Raw genomic sequence first — 20,614 nt, 5'->3', positions numbered from 1 at the left:
ACATTGGGTGCCGTAATTGGGTGCCCTGGGCCATTTCTTGGGTGCCATCAACCACGCTGGGTGCCGTAATTGGGTGCCCTGGGCCATTTCTGGGTGCCATCATCCACATTGAGTGCCAAAATTGGGTGCCCTGGGCAATTTCTGGGTGCCATCATCCACATTGAGTGCCAAAATTGGGTGCCCTGGGCCATTTCTGGGTGCCATCATCCACATTGGGTGCCGTAATGGTGTGCCCTGGGCCATTTCTGGGTGCCATCATCCACATTGGGTGCCAAAATTGGGTGCCCTGGGCCATTTCTGGGTGCCATCATCAACACTGGGTGCCGTAATTGGGTGCCCTGGGCCATTTCTGGGTGCCATCATCCACGTTGGGTGCCAAAATTGGGTGCCCTGGGCCATTTCTGGGTGCCATCATCCACATTGGGTGCCGTAATTGGGTGCCCTGGGCCATTTCTGGGTGCCATCATCCACATTGGGTGCCAAAATTGGGCACCCTGGGCCATTTCTGGGTGCCATCATCCACATTGGGTGCCGTAATTGGGTGCCCTGGGCCGTTTCTGGGTGCCATCATGCGATGCGGGTTCCAAAATTTGGGCTCCCTGTGACAAAATCTGGGTCCTGGATCCATTCTTGGGTGCCACCATCCCCCATGGGTGCCAAAATCTGGGTTCCCTGTGCCAAAATCTGAGTCCTGGATCCATTCTTGGGTGCCACCATCCCCCATGGCTGCCAAAATTTGGGTTCCCAGTGCCACAATTTGGGTCCTTGATCCACTGTTGGGTGCCACCATCCCCCATGGGTGCCAAAATCTGCGTTCCCAGTGCCAAAATCTGGGTCCTGGATCCATTCTTTGGTGCCACCATCCCCCATGGGTGCCAAAATCTGGGTTCCCAGTGCCAAAATCTGGGTCCCGGATCCATTCTTGGGTGCCACCATCCCCCATGGGTGCCAAAATTTGGGCTCCCAGTGCCACAATTTGGGTCCTGGATCCACTGTTGGGTGCCACCATCCCCCATGGGTGCCAAAATCTGAGTCCTTGATCCAATCTTGGGTGCCACCATCCCCCATGGGTGCCAAAATCTGGGTTCCCAGTGCCAAAATCTGGGTCCTGGATCCACTCTTGGGTGCCACCATCCCCCATGGGTGCCAAAATCTGGGTCCTTGATCCACTCTTGGGTGCCACCATCCCCCATGGGTGCCAAAATCTGAGTCCTGGATCCATTCTTGGGTGCCACCATCCCCCATGGCTGCCAAAATCTGGGTTCCCAGTGCCAAAATCTGGGTCCCGGATCCATTCTTGGGTGCCACCATCCCCCATGGGTGCCAAAATCTGGGTTCCCAGTGCCAAAATCTGGGTCCCGGATCCATTCTTGGGTGCCACCATCCCCCATGGGTGCCAAAATCTGGGTTCCCAGTGCCAAAATCTGGGTCCCGGATCCATTCTTGGGTGCCACCATCCCCCATGGGTGCCAAAATTTGGGCTCCCAGTGCCACAATTTGGGTCCTGGATCCACTGTTGGGTGCCACCATCCCCCATGGGTGCCAAAATCTGAGTCCTTGATCCACTCTTGGGTGCCACCATCCCCCATGGGTGCCAAAATCTGGGTTCCCAGTGCCAAAATCTGGGTCCTGGATCCACTCTTGGGTGCCACCATCCCCCATGGGTGCCAAAATCTGGGTCCTTGATCCACTCTTGGGTGCCACCATCCCCCATGGGTGCCAAAATCTGGGTTCCCAGTGCCAAAATCTGGGTCCTGGATCCATTCTTGGGTGCCACCATCCCCCATGGGTGCCAAAATCTGGGTCCTGGATCCATTCTTGAGTGCCACCATCCCCCATGGGTGCCAAAATCTGGGTTCCCTGTGCCAAAATCTGGGTCCTGGATCCATTCCTGAGTGCCACCATCCACCATGGGTGCCAAAATCTGAGTCCTGGATCCGGTGTTGGGTGCCACCATCCCCCATGGGTGCCAAAATTTGGGCTCCCAGTGCCAGAATTTGGGTCCTTGATCCACTCTTGGGTGCCACCATCCCCCATGGGTGCCAAAATCTGGGTTCTGGATCCATTCTTGGGTGCCACCATCCGCCATGGGTGCCAAAATCTGGGTCCTTGATCCACTCTTGGGTGCCACCATCCCCCATGGGTGCCAAAATCTGGGTCCCGGATCCATTCTTGGGTGCCACCATCCCCCATGGGTGCCAAAATCTGGGTCCTTGATCCACTGTTGGGTGCCACCATCCCCCATGGGTGCCAAAATCTGAGTCCTTGATCCACTCTTGGGTGCCATCATCCCCCATGGGTGCCAAAATTTGGGTTCCCAGTGCCAAAATATGAGTCCTGGATCCATTCTTTGGTGCCACCATCCCCCATGGGTGCCAAAATCTGGGTCCTGGATCCATTCTTTGGTGCCACCATCCCCCATGGGTGCCAAAATTTGGGTTCCCAGTGCCAAAATCTGGGTCCTGGGTCCATTCTTGAGTGCCACCATCCACCATGGGTGCCAAAATCTGGGTTCCCAGTGCCACAATTTGGGTCCTTGATCCACTGTTGGGTGCCACCATCCCCCATGGGTGCCAAAATCTGAGTCCTGGATCCACTCTTGGGTGCCACCATCCACCATGGGTGCCAAAGTTTGGGCTCCCAGTGCCACAATTTGGGTCCTTGGTCCACTGTTTGGTGCCACCATCCCCCATGGGTGCCAAAATCTGAGTCCTGGATCCGCTCTTGGGTGCCACCATCCCCCATGGGTGCCAAAATTTGGGTTCCCAGTGCCAAAATCTGGGTCCTGGATCCATTCTTGAGTGCCACCATCCACCATGGGTGCCAAAATCTGAGTCCTGGATCCGGTGTTGGGTGCCACCATCCCCCATGGGTGCCAAAATTTGGGCTCCCAGTGCCAGAATTTGGGTCCTTGATCCACTCTTGGGTGCCACCATCCCCCATGGGTGCCAAAATCTGGATTCTGGATCCATTCCTGGGTGCCACCATCCCCCATGGGTGCCAAAATCTGAGTCCTTGATCCACTCTCGGGTGCCACCATCCCCCATGGCTGCCAAAATCTGAGTCCCAGCTCCATCCCCGCCAGCCGCCCCCCACCCAAACTACCAGATTCAAACCTCCCACCCCCCTTCTTCCCCTCCCCACCCCCCACCCCATCACCCCACCACCACCACCACCCCCCCACCACCCCCCCACCACCCCACCACCACCACCACCACCACCATCACCGCCACCGAAACCCCGACGCCGTCGCTTCCGTCCGTCGTCCCGACGGGTGGCAAAGGTCGAACCCACATCCCTCCTCCTTCCTCCTCTTCCCGGGTGCAGGGGCTGCCATCGTCCTCATCCTCGGGGACGAAGCCGAGGTCCGGGTGACGGAGAGGAGCGTCGGGGACGAGGGTTGAGATCCAAGAGGTGTGAGCAGCCATGCTGGTGTAAACGCCGGGGCGGCCGGGTAAACCGCAGGATTCACCCCAGCTGACGATGCCGGCGAGGAGCCAGACGTCACCGACCAGGCAGGAGAGGGGACCCCCGGAATCGCCCTGAGGGGACAAGGGGGGGGGGTTAAAGAGGGGGGTTAAGGGGGGGGGTGGGGGGGGTGATAGGGGGCTTGGGGATGTGGGGACATTGGGGTGGTGATGGGGATGTGGGGACATGGGGGTCTTTGGGGGGTGATGGGGATGTGGGGACATGGGGGGCTTTGGGGGCATGGAGGACTTGGGGACATGGGGGGCTTTGGGGGCATGGAGGACTTTAGGGACATGGGGGGCTTTGGGGGCTTTGGGGACATGGGGGACATGGGGGGCTTTGGGGGGGTGATGGGGATGTGGGGACATCGCCCTGCGGGGACAAGAGGGGGGGTTAAGGGGCGGGGGTGGGGGGTGGGGGGAGGGTTGGGGGGTGATGGGGGGCTTGGGGATGCGGGGACATTGGGGGGGTGATGGGGATGTGGGGATATGGGGGGCTTTGGGGGTGTTGGAGAGGTTAAGGGGGAAGGGTGGGGGGCTTTGGGGGGTGATGGGGGGCTTGGAGGACTTTGGGGACGTGGGGGGCATTGGGGGACTTTGGGGGGGTGATGGGGATGTGGGGACATGGGGGGCTTTGGGGGCATGGAGGACTTTGGGGACATGGGGGGCATGGAGGACTTTGGGGATGTGGGGGGCATTGGGGGCTTTGGGGGGGTGATGGGGATGTGGGGACATGGAGGACTTTGGGGGTGTTGGGGGGGTGATGGGGATGTGGGGACATCGCCCTGTGGGGACATGTGGGGGGGTTAAGGGGGGGGGGTGGGGGGGGTGATGGGGGGTGATGGGGGGTGATGGGGGGCTTGGGGATGTGGGGACATTGGGCGGGTGATGGGGATGTGGGGACATGGGGGGCTATGGGGGCATGGAGGACTTTGGGGACATGGGGGGCATGGAGGACTATTGGGGGGGTGATGGGGATGTGGGGACATGGGGGGCATTGGGGGCATGGAGGACTTTGGGGACATGGGGGGCATTGGGGGCTTTGGGGACATGGGGGGCATGGGGGACTTTGGGGGGTGATGGGGACATGGGGGACATGGGGGGCTTTGGGGGGTGATGGGGACATGGGGGGCTTTGGGGGGGTGATGGGGATGTGGGGATATGGGGGGCATTGGGGGTGGTGGGGATGTGGGGGGCATGGGGGACTTTGGGGGAGTGATGGGGATGTGGGGACATGGGGGCTTTGGGGGGGTGATGGGGATGTGGGGACATGGGGGGCTTTGGGGGCATGGAGGACTTTGGGGACGTGGGGGGCATTGGGGGCTTTGGGGACATGGGGGGCATGGGGGACTTTGGGGGGTGATGGGGATGTGGGGACATGGGGGGCTTTGGGGGGTGATGGGGATGTGGGGACATGGGGGGCTTTGGGGGCATGGAGGACTTTGGGGACATGGGGGGCATGGAGGACTTTGGGGACATGGGGGGCATGGGGGGACTTTGGGGGGATGATGGGGATGTGGGGACATGGGGGGCTTTGGGGGTGTTGGAGAGGTTGGGAGGGGGGACATGGAGGACTTGGGGGGTGGTGGGGACATGGGGGACATGGGGGGCTTTGGGGGGGTGATGGGGATGTGGGGACATCGCCCTGCGGGGACAAGGGGGGGGGGTTAAGGGGGGAGGGTGGGGGGTGGGGGGGGTGATGGGGGGTGATGGGGGGCTTGGGGATGTGGGGACATTGGGGGGGTGATGGGGATGTGGGGACATGGGGGGCTTTGGGGGCATGGAGGACTTTGGGGACATGGGGGGCATTGGGGGCTTTGGGGGGGTGATGGGGATGTGGGGACATGGGGGGCTTTGGGGGTGTTGGGGAGGTGATGGGGGGCTTGGGGAGGGTGATGGGGATGTGGGGACATGGGGGGCATTGGGGGTGGTGGGGATGTGGGGACATGGGGGGCATGGAGGACTTGGGGGGGTGGTGGGGATGTGGGGACATGGGGGGCATGGAGGACTTTGGGGACATGGGGGGCATGGAGGACTTGGGGGTGGTGGGGATGTGGGGACATGGGGGGCTTTGGGGGCATGGAGGACATTGGGGACATGGGGGGCATGGGGGGCTTTGGGGGGGGGATGGGGATGTGGGGACATGGGGGGCTTTGGGGGTGTTGGAGAGGTTGGAGGGGGGACTTTGGGGACTTGGGGGGTGATGGGGGACTTGGAGGACTTTGGGGACGTGGGGGGCATTGGGGGCATGGAGGACTTTGGGGGGTGGAGGACACAGGAGGTGACAGCAGGGAGATGAGAGCAGGGAGGTGACATCTGAGATGCCATCGGAGGGGACAGGAGGTGACAGCGGAGGTGACAGCAGAGGTGCCATTGGAGGTGACAGCAGGGAGGTGACAGCAGGGAGGTGACAGCAGAGGTGCCATTGGAGGTGACAGCAGGGAGGTGCCATTACAGGTGACATTGGAGGTGACAGGAGATGACGGCAGGAAGGTGACACCAGAGGTGACAATGGAGGTGACAGGAGGGAGGTGACAGCAGGGAGGTGACACTGGAGGTGACAGTAGGTGACACTGAGGTGACACGGAGGTGACAGCAGGGAGGTGACACTGGAGGTGACATGGAGGTGACAGCAGGGAGGTGACACCGGAGGTGACACCAGAGGTGACAGCAGGTGACACAGGAGGTGACAGCAGGGAGGTGACAGCAGATGACAGCAGGGAGGTGACACTGGAGCTGACAGCAGGGAGGTGACACCAGAGGTGACAGCAGGTGACATGGGAGGTGACACAGGAGGTGACAGCAGGGAGGTGACATTGGAGGAAGGTGACATGAGGTGACAGTGGAGGTGACACCAGGTGACACTGAGGTGACAGGGGAGGTGACAGCAGGTGACAGCAGGGAGGTGACAGCAGGGAGGTGACAGCAGGGAGGTGACAAGGAGGTGACACAGCAGGTGACACGAGGTGGCAGCAGGTGACACGAGGTGACACGAGGTGACACGAGGTGACAGCAGGTGACACGAGGTGGCAGCAGGTGACACGAGGTGACACGAGGTGACACGGAGGTGACAGGGGAGGTGACACGAGGTGACACGAGGTGGCAGCAGGTGACACGGAGGTGACACGAGGTGACAGCAGGTGACACGGAGGTGACAGCAGGGAGGTGACAGCAGGTGACACGGAGGTGACACCAGAGGTGACAGCAGGTGACACAGCAGGTGACACGAGGTGACACAGCAGGTGACACGAGGTGACACGAGGTGACACTGAGGTGACAGGGGAGGTGACAGCAGGTGACACGGAGGTGACAGCAGGGAGGTGACACGAGGTGACAGCAGGTGACACGAGGTGACAGCAGGGGGGTGACACCAGGTGACACCAGGTGACACTGAGGTGACACGAGGTGACACGAGGTGACACGGAGGTGACAGCAGGTGACACGAGGTGACACGAGGTGACACGAGGTGACACGAGGTGACAGCAGGTGACACAGCAGGTGACACGAGGTGACACGAGGTGACACGAGGTGACACGAGGTGACAGCAGGTGACACGAGGTGACACGAGGTGACACAGCAGGTGACACGGAGGTGACAGCAGGGAGGTGACAGCAGGGAGGTGACATCAGATGACAGCAGGGAGGTGTCATTGGAGGAAGGTGACAGGGGAGGTGACACGAGGTGACACAGCAGGTGACACGAGGTGACACGAGGTGACACGAGGTGACAGCAGGTGACACGAGGTGACACAGAGGTGACAGCAGGTGACACGAGGTGACACGAGGTGACACGGAGGTGACAGCAGGTGACAGCAGGTGACACAGAGGTGACAGGGGAGGTGACATGGAGGTGACAGCAGGGAGGTGACAGCAGGTGACACGGAGGTGACACCAGAGGTGACAGCAGGTGACACAGGAGGTGACAGGAGGTGACAGCAGGTGACACGGAGGTGACACTGAGGTGACAGGGGAGGTGACACGAGGTGACAGCAGTGGCAGCAGGTGACAGCAGGTGACAGCAGGTGACACGAGGTGACACGAGGTGACACGAGGTGACACGAGGTGACATGGAGGTGACACGAGGTGACAGCAGGTGACACGAGGTGACACGGAGGTGACATGGAGGTGACACGAGGTGACACGAGGTGCCAGCAGGTGACACGAGGTGACACGAGGTGACACAGCAGGTGACAGCAGGTGACACGGAGGTGACACAGCAGGTGACACGAGGTGACACTGAGGTGACAGAGGTGACACGAGGTGACACGAGGTGACAGCAGGTGACACGAGGTGACACGGAGGTGACAGGGGAGGTGACAAGGAGGTGACACGAGGTGACACGAGGTGACAGCAGGTGACACGAGGTGACACGAGGTGACACGAGGTGACACGAGGCGACACGAGGTGACAGCAGGTGACACGAGGTGACACGAGGTGACACGAGGTGACACGGAGGTGACAGGGGAGGTGACAAGGAGGTGACACGAGGTGACACGAGGTGACAGCAGGTGACACGAGGTGACACGAGGCGACACGAGGTGACAGCAGGTGACACGAGGTGAGACGAGGTGACAGCAGGTGACACGAGGTGACACGAGGTGACAGCAGGGAGGTGACACCAGGTGACACCAGGTGACACTGAGGTGACACGAGGTGACACGAGGTGACAGCAGGTGACACTGAGGTGACACGAGGTGACACGAGGTGACACGAGGTGACACGAGGTGACAGCAGTGACAGCAGGTGACACGAGGTGACAGCAGGTGACACGAGGTGACAGCAGTGGCAGCAGGTGACAGCAGGTGACACGAGGTGACAGCAGGTGACAGCAGGTGACACGAGGTGACACGAGGTGACACGAGGTGACACGAGGTGACAGCAGGTGACACTGAGGTGACACAAGGTGACACGGAGGTGACAGCAGGTGACACGAGGTGACACGAGGTGACACGAGGTGACAGCAGGTCCCCACCTGGCAGGCGTCCCGCCCCCCGCTCAGATGCCCGGCACAAACGGTGTCGGGCGCCGGCACGGCCGGATCCTCATCTCCCACCGCGGCGGAGTAAAGGCAGCGGCAGCGGCGGCGCGGCAGCAGCGGGACGTGGAGCTGCTGAAGGGACTTGGGGGGGGGCAGCGGGCCTGGGGTAATTAATGAGTCTTTAGTAATTAGGTAATGAGGGAGGTGGAGCTGCTGAAGGGACTTGGGGGGGGGCAGCGGGCCTGGGGTAATTAATGAGTCTTTAGTAATTAGGTAATGAGGGAGGTGGAGATGCTGAAGGGACTTGGGGGGGGCAGCGGGCCTGGGGTAATTAATGAGTCGTTAGTAATTAGGTAATGAGGGAGGTGGAGATGCTGAAGGGACTTGGGGGGGGCAGCGGGACTGGGGCAATTAATGAGTCTTTAGTAATTAATTAGGTAATGAGGGAGGTGGAGATGCTGGAGGGGGTTGGGGGGGGGCAGCAGGCCTGGGGCAATTAATGAGTCTTTAGTAATTAATTAGGTAATGAGGGAGGTGGAGATGCTGAAGGGACTTGGGGGGGCAGCGGGCCTGGGGTAATTAATGAGTCTTTAGTAATTAGGTAATGAGGGAGGTGGAGATGCTGCGGGGGGTTGGGGGGGGGAAGCCAGCCTGGGGTAATTAATGAGTGGGGGTAATTAGGTAATGAGGGGCGGTAATTAGGTAATGAGGAGCTGGAGGTGCTGAAGGGGGGTGGGGGGGGAGCGGGCCTGGGGTAATTAATGAGTCTTTAGTAATTAGGTAATGAGGGAGGTGGAGGTGCTGCGGGGGGGTGGGGGGGGGAAGCCAGCCTGGGGTAATTAATGAGTCTTTAGTAATTAATTAGGTAATGAGGGAGGTGGAGATGCTGCGGGGGCTGGGGGGGGGGCAGCAGGTAATTAATGAATGGGGGTAATTAGGTAATGAATGGGGGTAATTAGGTAATGAGGGAGGTGGAGATGCTGAAGGGGGTTGGGGGAGGCAGCAGGTAATTAATGAGTGGGGGTAATTGGGTAATGAGGGGGGGTAATTAGGTAATGAGGGAGGTGGAGATGCTGAAGGGACTTGGGGGGGGGCAGCGGGCCTGGGGCAATTAATGAGTCTTTAGTAATTAGGTAATGAGGGGCTGGAGATGCTGAAGGGACTTGGGGAGGGGCAGCGGGCCTGGGGTAATTAATGAGTCTTTAGTAATTAGGTAATGAGGAGCTGGAGATGCTGAAGGGACTTGGGGGGGGCAGCGGGCCTGGGGTAATTAATGAGTCTTTAGTAATTAGGTAATGAGGAGCCGGAGATGGTGCAGGGGGTGGGGGGGGCAGCGGGCCTGGGGTAATTAATGAGTCCTTGGTAATTAGGTAATGAGGGGGGGTAATTAGGTAATGAGGAGCTGGAGATGCTGCGGGGCTTGGGGAGGCAGCAGGTAATTAATGAGTGGGGGTAATTGGGTAATGAGGGGGGGTAATTAGGTAATGAGGAGCTGGAGATGCTGCGGGGGTGGGGGGGGGGCAGCCAGCCTGGGGTAATTAATGAGTCGTTGGTAATTAGGTAATGAGGAGCTGGAGATGCTGCAGGGGGTTGGGGAGGCAGCAGGTAATTAATGAGTGGGGGTAATTGGGTAATGAGGGGGGGTAATTAGGTAATGAGGAGCTGGAAATGCTGCGGGGGTGGGGGGGGGGCAGCCAGCCTGGGGTAATTAATGAGTCCTTGGTAATTAGGTAATGAGGGAGGTGGAGATGCTGCGGGGGTTGGGGGGGGGCAGCGGGCCTGGGGCAATTAATGAGTCTTTAGTAATTAGGTAATGAGGAGCTGGAGATGCTGCGGGGGCAGCAGGTAATTAATGAATGGGGGTAATTAGGTAATGAGTGGGGGTAATTAGGTAATGAGGGAGGTGGAGATGCTGCGGGGGGTGTGGGGGGGAAGCCAGCCTGGGGTAATTAATGAGTCCTTGGTAATTAGGTAATGAGGGAGGTGGAGATGCTGCGGGGGTTGGGGGGGGGCAGCGGGCCTGGGGCAATTAATGAGTCTTTAGTAATTAATTAGGTAATGAGGGAGGTGGAGATGCTGCGGGGGTTGGGGAGGCAGCAGGTAATTAATGAGTGGGGGTAATTGGGTAATGAGGGGGGGTAATTAGGTAATGAGGCAGGTGGAGATGCTGAAGGGACTTGGGGGGGGGCAGCTGGCCTGGGGTAATTAATGAGTCTTTAGTAATTAGGTAATGAGGAGCTGGAGATGCTGCGGGGGGTGGGGGGGAGTAATTAATGGATCGGGGGTAATTAGTTAATGAGGAGGCGGGTGGTTAATGAGGGGGTGATTAATTAATGATGGGGGTCCCCACGGTGTCCCCAACTCCCCCAGGTCCCATAGGATAACAGTGATGTCCCCAAAGTGTCCCCAAAGTGTCCCCAAAGTGTCCCCAAATTGTCCCCAAAGTGTCCCCAAAGTGTCCCCAAAGTGTCCCCAAACCCCCATCCCATAGGATGATGGCAGTTGTGTCCCCAAAGTGTCCCCAAAGTGTCCCCAAAGTGTCCCCAACCCCCCAGATCCCATAGAATCATGACACTGCTGACCCCACCATGTCCCCAAAGTGTCCCCAAAGTGTCCCCAACCCCCCCAGATCCCATAGGATTATGACAATAATGACCCCATAATGTCCCCAAAGTGTCCCAAAGTGTCCCCAAAGTGTCCCCAACCCCCCCATCCCATAGGATGATGACAGTTGTGTCCCCATGCTGTCCCCAAAGTGTCCCCAAAGTGTCCCCAAAGTGTCCCCAACCCCCCCATCCCATAGGATTATGACAATAATGACCCCATAATGTCCCCAAACTGTCCCCAAAGTGTCCCCAAACTGTCCCCAAAGTGTCCCCAAACCCCCCCAGATCCCATAGAATCATGACACTGCTGACCCCACCATGTCCCCAAAGTGTCCCCAAAGTGTTCCCAAACTGTCCCCAAAGTGTCCCCAACCCCCCCAGATCCCACAGAATGATAACAATGATGACCCCATGCTGTCCCCAAAGTGTCCCCAAAGTGTCCCCAGCCCCCATACCATAGGATTATGACAATAATGACCCCATAATGACCCCAAACTGTCCCCATGCTGTCCCCAAAGTGTCCCCAAAGTGTCCCCAAACCCCCATCCCATAGGATGATGACAGTTGTGTCCCCAAAGTGTCCCCAAAGTGTCCCCAAAGTGTCCCCAACCCCCCCAGATCCCATAGGATTATGACAATAATGACCCCATAATGTCCCCAAACTGTCCCAAAGTGTCCCCAAAGTGTCCCCAAACCCCCATCCCATAGGATGATGACAGTTGTGTCCCCATGCTGTCCCCAAAGTGTCCCCAAAGTGTCCCCAACCCCTCAGATCCCATAGAATCATGACACTGCTGATTCCACCATGTCCCCAAACTGTCCCCAAAGTGTCCCCAAAGTGTCCCCAGCCCCCCCATCCCATAGGATCATGACACTGCTGACCCCACCATGTCCCCAAACTGTCCCCAAACTGTCCCCAAAGTGTCCCCAAAGTGTCCCCAACCCCCCCAGATCCCATAGGATTATGACAATAATGACCCCATAATGACCCCAAACTGTCCCCAAAGTGTCCCCAAACTGTCCCCAAACTGTCCCCAAAGTGTCCCCAAACCCCCATCCCATAGGAAGATGACAGTTGTGTCCCCAAAGTGTCCCCAAAGTGTCCCCAAAGTGTCCCCAGCCCCCCCATCCCATAGGATTATGACAATAATGACCCCATAATGTCCCCAAACTGTCCCCATGCTGTCCCCAAACTGTCCCCAAACTGTCCCCAAACTGTCCCCAACCCCCCATCCCATAGGATGATGACAGTTGTGTCCCCATGCTGTCCCCAAAGTGTCCCCAAACTGTCCCCAAACTGTCCCCAACCCCCCCATCCAATAGGATCATGACACTGCTGACCCCACCATGTTCCCAAACTGTCCCCAAACTGTCCCCAAAGTGTCCCCAAAGTGTCCCCAACCCCCCCAAAGTGTCCCCAAAGAAGTGTCCCCAAAGTGTCCCCAACCCCCCAGATCCCATAGAATCATGACACTGCTGACCCCACCATGTCCCCAAAGTGTCCCCAAAGTGTCCCCAACCCCCCCAGCTCCCACAGAATGATAACAATAATGCCCCCATAATGCCCCCAAAGTGTCCCCAAACTGTCCCCAAACTGTCCCCAACCCCCCCATCCAATAGGATCATGACACTGCTGACCCCACCATGTTCCCAAACTGTCCCCAAACTGTCCCCAAAGTGTCCCCAACCCCCCATCCCATAGGATGATGACAGTTGTGTCCCCATGCTGCCCCAAAGTGTCCCCAAAGTGTCCCCAACCCCCCCAGCTCCCACAGAATGATAACAATGATGACCCCATGCTGTCCCCACACTGTCCCCAAAGTGTCCCCAGCCCCCCCATCCCATAGGATTATGACAATAATGACCCCATAATGTCCCCAAACTTTCCCCAAAGTGTCCCCAACCCCTCAGATCCCATAGAATCATGACACTGCTGACCCCACCATGTCCCCAAACTGTCCCCAAACTGTCCCCAAAGTGCCCCCCCCCCCCCTTTGCCACCCACCGTCGCTCCTGACGTCCCCCCACCCGGTGACGGTGCAGTTGGTGCCGGGGGGGAAGCGGAGGCCGGGCGCAGGGAGGCAGACGGGGCGCACGGTTCGACTTGGGGTGACGGGGGGGTCGAGGAAAACCAAAACCAGGTCCCCCCCCCCGACCCCCCCAGACCCCCCCAGCTCCCCTTCGGGGCTGTAGGAAGGATGGGGGACGACCTGAAGAACCCGAAGGATCTGAGCGTCGGGGGGGGGGGAGAGGAGCTGCAGGGCACCCAGCGTCACCCGGTATTCGGACAGAGGGTTCTCCCTGGTTTTTGGGGTGGGGGGGGGGGAAAGACAGACAGACAGATGTCATTTGGGGGGGGATTTGGGAGGGATTTGGGGTCTTTGGGGTGGGATTTGGGGTCTTTTGGATGGGATATGGGGGGATTTGGGGTGGGATTTCGGCTCTTTGGGGTGGGATTTGGGGGTTCTTTGAGTGGATTTGGGGTGGGATTTGGGGTGGGATTTGGGCTCTTTGAGGTGGGATTTGGGGGTTCTTTGAGTGGATTTGGGGTCTTTGGGGTGGGATTTGGGGTGGCTTTGGGGTCTTTGGGGTGGATTTGGGGTCTTTGGGGTGGGATTTGGGGTTGGATTTGGGGGGATTTCGGGTGGGATTTGGGGTCTTTGGGGTGGATTTGGGGTGGGTTGGGGGTCTTTGGGCTCTTTGGGGTGGGGGGGGGGAGAGGAGCTGCAGGGCACCCAGCGTCACCCGGTATTCGGACAGAGGGTTCTCCCTGGTTGTGGGGTGGGGGACAGACAGACAGACAGACAGACAGACAGATGTCATTTTGGGGCGGATTTGGGGTCTTTGGGGTGGGATTTGGTCTCTGTGGGGGGATTTGGTCTCTTTGGGGTGGATTTGAGCTCTTTGGGGTGGGATATGGGGGTCTTTGGGGTGGGATTTGAGGGGATTTTGGCTCTTTGGGGTGGGATTTGGGGTCTTTAGGGTGGATTTGGGGTGGGTTTGGGCTCTTTGGGGTGGCATTTGGGGGGATTTGGGGTCTTTGGGATGGGATTTGGGGTGGGTTTGGGCTCTTTGGGGGGGGATTTGGTCTCTTTGGGGTGGGTTTGGGGGGATTTGGGGTGGCTTTGGGCTCATTGGGGTGGGATTTGGGGTGGGATTTGGGCTCTTTGAGGTGGGATTTGGGGGTTCTTTGAGTGGATTTGGGGTCTTTGGGGTGGGATTTGGGGTGGCTTTGGGCTCTTTGGGGTGGATTTGGGGTCTTTGGGGTGGGATTTGGGGTGGGTTTGGGCTATTTGGGGGGGATTTGGGGTTGGATTTGAGGGGATTTCGGGTGGGATTTGGGGTCTTTGGGGTGGATTTGGGGTGGGTTTGGGGTCTTTGGGGTGGGGGGGAGAGAGGAGCTGCAGGGCACCCAGCGTCACCCGGTATTCGGACAGAGGGTTCTCCCTGGTTTTTGGGGTGGGGGACAGACAGACAGACAGACAGATGTCATTTGGGGGGGGATTTGGGGTCTTTGGGGTGGGATTTGGGGTGGGTTTGGGCTCTTTGGGGGGGGATTTGGGGTCTTTTGGGTGGGATATGGGGGGATTTGGGGTGGGATTTCGGCTCTTTGGGGTGGGATATGGGGTGGGATATGGGGGTCTGTAGGGTGGGATTTGGGCTCTTTGGAGTGGGATTTGGGGTGGGTTTGGGCACTTTGGGGTGGGATTTGTGCTCTTTGGGGTGGGATTTGGGGTGGCTTTGGGTTCTTTGGGGTGGGATTTGGGGTCTTTAGGGTGGATTTGGGGGCATTTGGGTTCTTTGGGGTGGATTTGGGGTGGGTTTGGGGTCTTTGGGGTGGGATTTGGGGTGGATTTGGGGTCTTTGGGGTGGGATTTGGGGTGGGTATGGGGTCTTTGGGGTGGGATTTGGGGTGGATTTGGGGTCTTTGGGGTGGGATTTGGGGTGGCTTTGGGTTCTTTGTGGTGGCTTTGGGGTCTTTGAGGTGGGATTTGGGGGTCTTTGGGGTGGGATTTTGGTGGGTTTGGGGTCTTTGGGGTGTGATTTGGGGTGGGGGGGGGGGGGAGAGGAGCTGCAGGGCACCCAGCGTCACCCGGTATTCGGACAGAGGGTTCTCCCTGGTTGTGGGGTGGGGGACAGACAGACAGACAGACAGACAGACAGATGTCATTTTGGGGCGGATTTGGGGTCTTTGGGGTGGGTTTGGGGTCTTTGGGGTGGGATTTGGGGTGGGTTTGGGGTCTTCGGGGTGGGATTTGGGCTCTTTGGGGGCGACTTGGAGGATTTGGGGTGGGATTTGGGGTGGGTTTGGGGTCTTTGGGGTGGATTTGAGCTCTTTGGGGTGGGTTTGGGGTCTTTGGGGTGGGATTTGAGGGGATTTGGGCCCTTTGGGGTGGGATTTGGGGTTGGATTTGGGGGGATTTGGGGTGGGTATGGGTTCTTTGGGGTGGATTTGGTGTGGGTTTGGGGTCTTTGGGGTGAGATTTTGGGGTGGGGGGGGGGAGAGGAGCTGCAGGGCACCCAGCGTCACCCGGTATTCGGACAGAGGGTTCTCCCTGGTTGTGGGGTGGGGGACAGACAGACAGACAGACAGACAGACAGATGTCATTTGGGGTGGGATTTGGGGTCATTGGGGTCTTTGAGGTGGGATTTGGGGGGCATTTGGGGTGGGTTTGGGGTCTTTGGGGTGGGATTTGGGCTCTTTGGGGGCAACTTGGGGGGATTTGGGGTGGGATTTGGGGTGGGTTTGGGGTCTTTGGGGTGGATTTGAGCTCTTTGGGGTGGGTTTGGGGTCTTTGGGGTGGGATTTGGGGTGGGTTTGGGCACTTTGGGGTGGGATTTGGGGTGGGATTTGGGGTGGAATGTGGTCACTTTGGGGTGGGATTTAGGGTCTTTGGTCTCTTTGGGGTGGGTTTGGGGGGATTTGGGGTGGCTTTGGGCTCATTGGGGTGGGATTTGGGCTCTTTGAGGTGGGATTTGGAGGTTCTTTGAGTGGATTTGGGGTCTTTGGGGTGGGATTTGGGGTGGCTTTGGGCTCTTTGGGGTGGATTTGGGGTCTTTGGGGTGGGATTTGGGGTGGGTTTGGGCTATTTGGGGGGGATTTGGGGTTGGATTTGAGGGGATTTCGGGTGGGATTTGGGGTCTTTGGGGTGGATTTGGGGTGGGTTTGGGGTCTTTGGGGTGGGGGGGGGAGAGGAGCTGCAGGGCACCCAGCGTCACCCGGTATTCGGACAGCGGGTTCTCCCTGGTTTTTGGGGTGGGGGGGGGGGAAAGACAGACAGACAGACAGACAGATGTCATTTTGGGGCGGATTTGGGGTCTTTGGGGTGGGTTTGGGGTCTTTGGGGTGGGATTTGGGGTGGGTTTGGGGTCTTCGGGGTGGGATTTGGGCTCTTTGGGGGCGACTTGGAGGATTTGGGGTGGGATTTGGGGTGGGTTTGGGGTCTTTGGGGTGGATTTGAGCTCTTTGGGGTGGGTTTGGGGTCTTTGGGGTGGGATTTGAGGGGATTTGGGCCCTTTGGGGTGGGATTTGGGGTTGGATTTGGGGGGATTTGGGGTGGGTATGGGTTCTTTGGGGTGGGATTTGGGGTGGATTTGGGGTCTTTGGGGTGGGATTTGGGGTGGGTTTGGGGTCTTTGGGGTGGGATTTGAGGGGATTTGGGCCCTTTGGGGTGGGATTTGGGGTTGGATTTGGGGGGATTTGGGGTGGGTATGGGTTCTTTGGGGTGGATTTGGTGTGGGTTTGGGGTCTTTGGGGTGAGATTTTGGGGTGGGGGGGGGGAGAGGAGCTGCAGGGCACCCAGCGTCACCCGGTATTCGGACAGAGGGTTCTCCCTGGTTGTGGGGTGGGGGGGGGGGAAAGACAGACAGACAGATGTCATTTGGGGGGGGATTTGGGAGGGATTTGGGGTCTTTGGGGTGGGATTTGGGGTCTTTTGGATGGGATATGGGGGGATTTGGGGTGGGATTTGGCTCTTTGGGGTGGGATTTGGGGGTTCTTTGAGTGGATTTGGGGTGGGATTTGGGGTGGGATTTGGGCTCTTTGAGGTGGGATTTGGGGGTTCTTTGAGTGGATTTGGGGTCTTTGGGGTGGGATTTGGGGTGGGATTTGGGGTCTTTACGGTGGATTTGGGGAGGATTTGGATTCTTTGGGGTGGATTTCGGGTGGGTTTGGGGTCTTTGGGGTGGGATTTGGGGGTCTTTGGGGTGGGGTTTGGGTCTTTCGGGTGGGATTTTGGTGGGATTTTGGGGTGGGGGGGGGAGAGGAGCTGCAGGGCACCCAGCGTCACCCGGTATTCGGACAGAGGGTTCTCCCTGGTTGTGGGGTGGGGGACAGACAGACAGACAGACAGATGTCATTTGGGGGGGGATTTGGGGTGGATTTGGGGTCTTTGGGGTGGGATTTGGGATGGGTTTGGGCTCTTTGGAGTGGGATTTGGGGGGATTTGGGGTGGGTTTGGGGTCTTTGGGGTGGGATTTGGGGTCTTTGGTCTCTTTGGGGTGGGATTGAGGGTCTTTGGTCACTTTGGGGTGGGATTTTGGCTCTTTGGGGTGGGATTTGGGGGTTCTTTGAGTGGATTTGGGGGTCTTTGGGGTTGGATTTGGGGTGGCTTTGGGCTCTTTGGGGTGGATTTGGGGTCTTTGGGGTGGGATTTGGGGTCTTTGGGTGCATTTGGGGGGGATTTGGGTTCTTTGGGGTGGATTTGGGGTGGGTTGGGGGTCTTTGGGCTCTTTGGGGTGGGGGGGGAGAGGAGCTGCAGGGCACCCAGCGTCACCCGGCATTCGGACAGAGGGTTCTCCCTGGTTGTGGGGTGGGGGACAGACAGACAGACAGACAGACAGACAGATGTCATTTGGGGGGGATTTGGGGTCTTTGGGGTGGGTTGGGGGTCTTTGGGGTGGGATTTGGGGTGGATTTGGGGTGGCATTGGGCTCTTTGGGATGAATTTGGGGGGATTTGGGGTGGGATTTGGGTTCTTTGGGGTGGGATTTGGGGTTGATTTGCGCACTTTGGGGTGGGATTTGGGGGTCCTTTGAGTGGCTTCGGTCTCTTTGGGGTGGATTTGGGGTGGCCTTGGACTCTTTGGGGTGGATTTGGGGGGATTGGGGGTGGGATTTGGGCTCTTTGGGGTGGGATTTGGGGTCTTTGGTCTCTTTGGGGTGGGATTTGGGGTGGGTTTGGGCTCTTTGGGGTGGGATTTGGGGTGGCTTTGGGGTCTTTGGGGTGGGATTTGGGGTCTTTGGTCTCTTTGGGGTGGGATTGAGGGTCTTTGGTCACTTTGGGGTGGGATTTTGGCTCTTTGGGGTGGGATTTGGGGGTTCTTTGAGTGGATTTGGGGTCTTTGGGGTGGGATTTGGGGTGGCTTTGGGCTCTTTGGGGTGGATTTGGGGTCTTTGGGGTGGGATTTGGGGTGGCTTTGGGCTCTTTGGGGTGGATTTGGGGTCTTTGGTGTGGGATTTGGGGTGGGTTTGGGCTCTTTGGGGGGGATTTGGGGTTGGATTTGGGGGGATTTCGGGTGGGATTTGGGGTCTTTGGGGTGCATTTGGGGGGGATTTGGGTTCTTTAGGGTGGATTTGGGGTCTTTGGGGTGGGGGGGGGAGAGGAGCTGCAGGGCACCCAGCGTCACCCGGTATTCAGACAGAGGGTTCTCCCTGGTTGTGGGGTGGGGGACAGACAGACAGACAGACAGATGTCATTTGGGGGGGATTTGGGGTGGATTTGGGGTCTTTGGGGTGGGATTTGGGATGGGTTTGGGCTCTTTGGAGTGGGATTTGGGGGGATTTGGGGTGGGTTTGGGGTCTTTGGGGTGGGATTTGGGGTCTTTAGGGTGGATTTGGGGGGGATTTGGGTTCTTTGGGGTGGATTTGGGGTGGGTTGGGGGTCTTTGGGGTGGGATTTTGGGGTGGGGGGGGGAGAGAAGCTGCAGGGCACCCAGCGTCACCCGGTATTCGGACAGAGGGTTCTCCCTGGTTGTGGGGTGGGGGACAGACAGACAGACAGACAGACAGACAGACAGAGAGACAGACAGAGAGACAGACAGATGTCATTTTGGGGCGGATTTGGGGTGGATTTGGGGTCTTTGGGGTGGGTTTGGGGTCTTTGGGGTGGGATTTGGGGTTGGATTTGGGGGGATTTGGGGTGGGATTTGGGGTCTTTGGGGTGGATTTGGGGTTGCTTTGGGCTCTTTGGGGTGGGATTTGGGGTGGTTTGGGAGGATTTGGGGTGGGATTTGGGGTCTTTGGGATGGGATCTGGGGTGGCTTTGGGTTCTTTGGGGTGGGATTTGGGTTCTTTGGGGTGGGATTTGGGGGGCATTTGGGTTCTTTGGGGTGGATTTGGGGTGGGATTTGGGGTCTTTAGGGTGGATTTGGGGGCATTTGGGTTCTTTGGGGTGGATTTGGGGTGGGATTTGGGGTGGGGGGGGGGGGAGAGGAGCTGCAGGGCACCCAGCGTCACCCGGTATTCGGACAGAGGGTTCTTCCTGGTTTTTGGGGGTGTGAGGGGGGGAAAGACAGACAGACAGACAGACAGATGTCATTTGGGGGGGATTTGGGGTCTTTGGGGTGGGATTTGGGGTGGGCTTGGGGTCTTTGGGGTGGGATTTGGGCTCTTTGGGGGCGACTTGGGGGGATTTGGGGTGGGATTTGGGGTGGGTTTGGGCACTTTGGGGTGGGATTTGGGGTTGGATTTGGGGGGATTTGGGGTGGGTTTGGGGTCTTTGGGGTGGGGGGGGGAGAGAGGAGCTGCAGGGCACCCAGCGTCACCCGGTATTCGGACAGAGGGTTCTCCCTGGTTTTTGGGGTGGGGGGGGGAAAGACAGACAGACAGACAGACAGATGTCATTTGGGGGGGATTTGGGGTGGATTTGGGGTCTTTGGGGTGGGATTTGGGGGGCATTTGGGGTGGGTTTGGGGTCTTTGGGGTGGGATTTGGGCTCTTTTGGGTGGGAGATGGGGGTCTGTGGGGTGGGATTTGGGGGGATTTGGGGTGGGTTTGGGGTGGGATTTGGAGGATTTGGGTTTTTGGAGTGGGATTTGGGCTCTTTGGGCCCTTGGAGGTGGGATTTGGGGTGGATTTGGGGTCTCTGGGGTGGGATTTGGGGTCTTTGGTCTCTTTGGGGTGGGATTTGGGGTGGGTTTGGGCTCTTTGCGGGGGGATTTGGGGGGATTTGGGGTGGGATGTGGTCACTTTGGGGTGGGATTTGGTGTGGATGTGGTCACTTTGGGATGGGATTTGGGGCTTTTGGTCTCTTTGGGGTGGGATTTGGGGTGGCTTTGGACCCTTTGGGGTGGCTTTAGGTTCTTTGGGGTGGCTTTGGGGTGCGCTTGTCCCTTTAGGGTGGGTGTTTACTCACGGGGGGAAGCAGTGCGCGGCGCTGAGCATCCAGCGGGGGGTGATGAGGGCTCTTTGGGGTGGGTTTGGGCTCTTTGGGGTGGCATATGGGGTCTTTGGGGTGGGTTTGGGGTCTTTGGGGTGGCTTTGGGCTCTTTGGGGTGGGATTTGGTCTCTTTGGGGTGGGTTTGGGGTCATTGGGGTGGGATTTGGGGTGGTTTTGGTCTCTTT

At 58.6% G+C, this 20,614-nt stretch overlaps 1 protein-coding gene across 1 annotated transcript; it reads right to left on the bottom strand.

Moving 5' to 3' along the window:
* Window positions 1-3,155: 3,155 nt before the first annotated feature.
* On the bottom strand, window positions 3,156-20,445 carry PRSS8 (serine protease 8). The gene is made up of 4 exons (XM_090130325.1): window positions 20,406-20,445; window positions 13,056-13,351; window positions 8,439-8,605; window positions 3,156-3,542 (listed from the first exon to the last, which is right to left on the bottom strand). Exons 1-4 carry the CDS (start codon window positions 20,432-20,434, stop codon window positions 3,156-3,158), a joined length of 879 nt encoding a protein of 292 aa, XP_089986451.1. The 5' UTR covers window positions 20,435-20,445.
* Between the last annotated feature and the right edge of the window lie 169 nt (window positions 20,446-20,614).

Source organism: Phasianus colchicus, chromosome 40 (assembly GCF_987193195.1).
Source record: "Phasianus colchicus chromosome 40, bPhaCol1.hap1.1, whole genome shotgun sequence".
NCBI lineage: Eukaryota > Metazoa > Chordata > Aves > Galliformes > Phasianidae > Phasianus > Phasianus colchicus.
Note: the sequence above shows the minus strand (reverse complement) of the source record. Positions and strands in the feature narration are given on the sequence as shown.

What these genes read in the sequence shown, in the direction of transcription:
- PRSS8 (XM_090130325.1), bottom strand. Translation starts at nt 20,434, where the DNA reads ATGCTCAGCGCCGCGCACTGCTTCCCCCC. An exon ending in GGGGGACGTCAGGAGCGACG is followed by an intron (nt 8,606 to 13,055) that starts GTGGGTGGCAAA and finishes TAATTACCCCAG; the next exon opens with GCCCGCTGCCCCCCCCCAAG. An exon ending in GGGGGCGGGACGCCTGCCAG is followed by an intron (nt 3,543 to 8,438) that starts GTGGGGACCTGC and finishes TTGTCCCCTCAG; the next exon opens with GGCGATTCCGGGGGTCCCCT.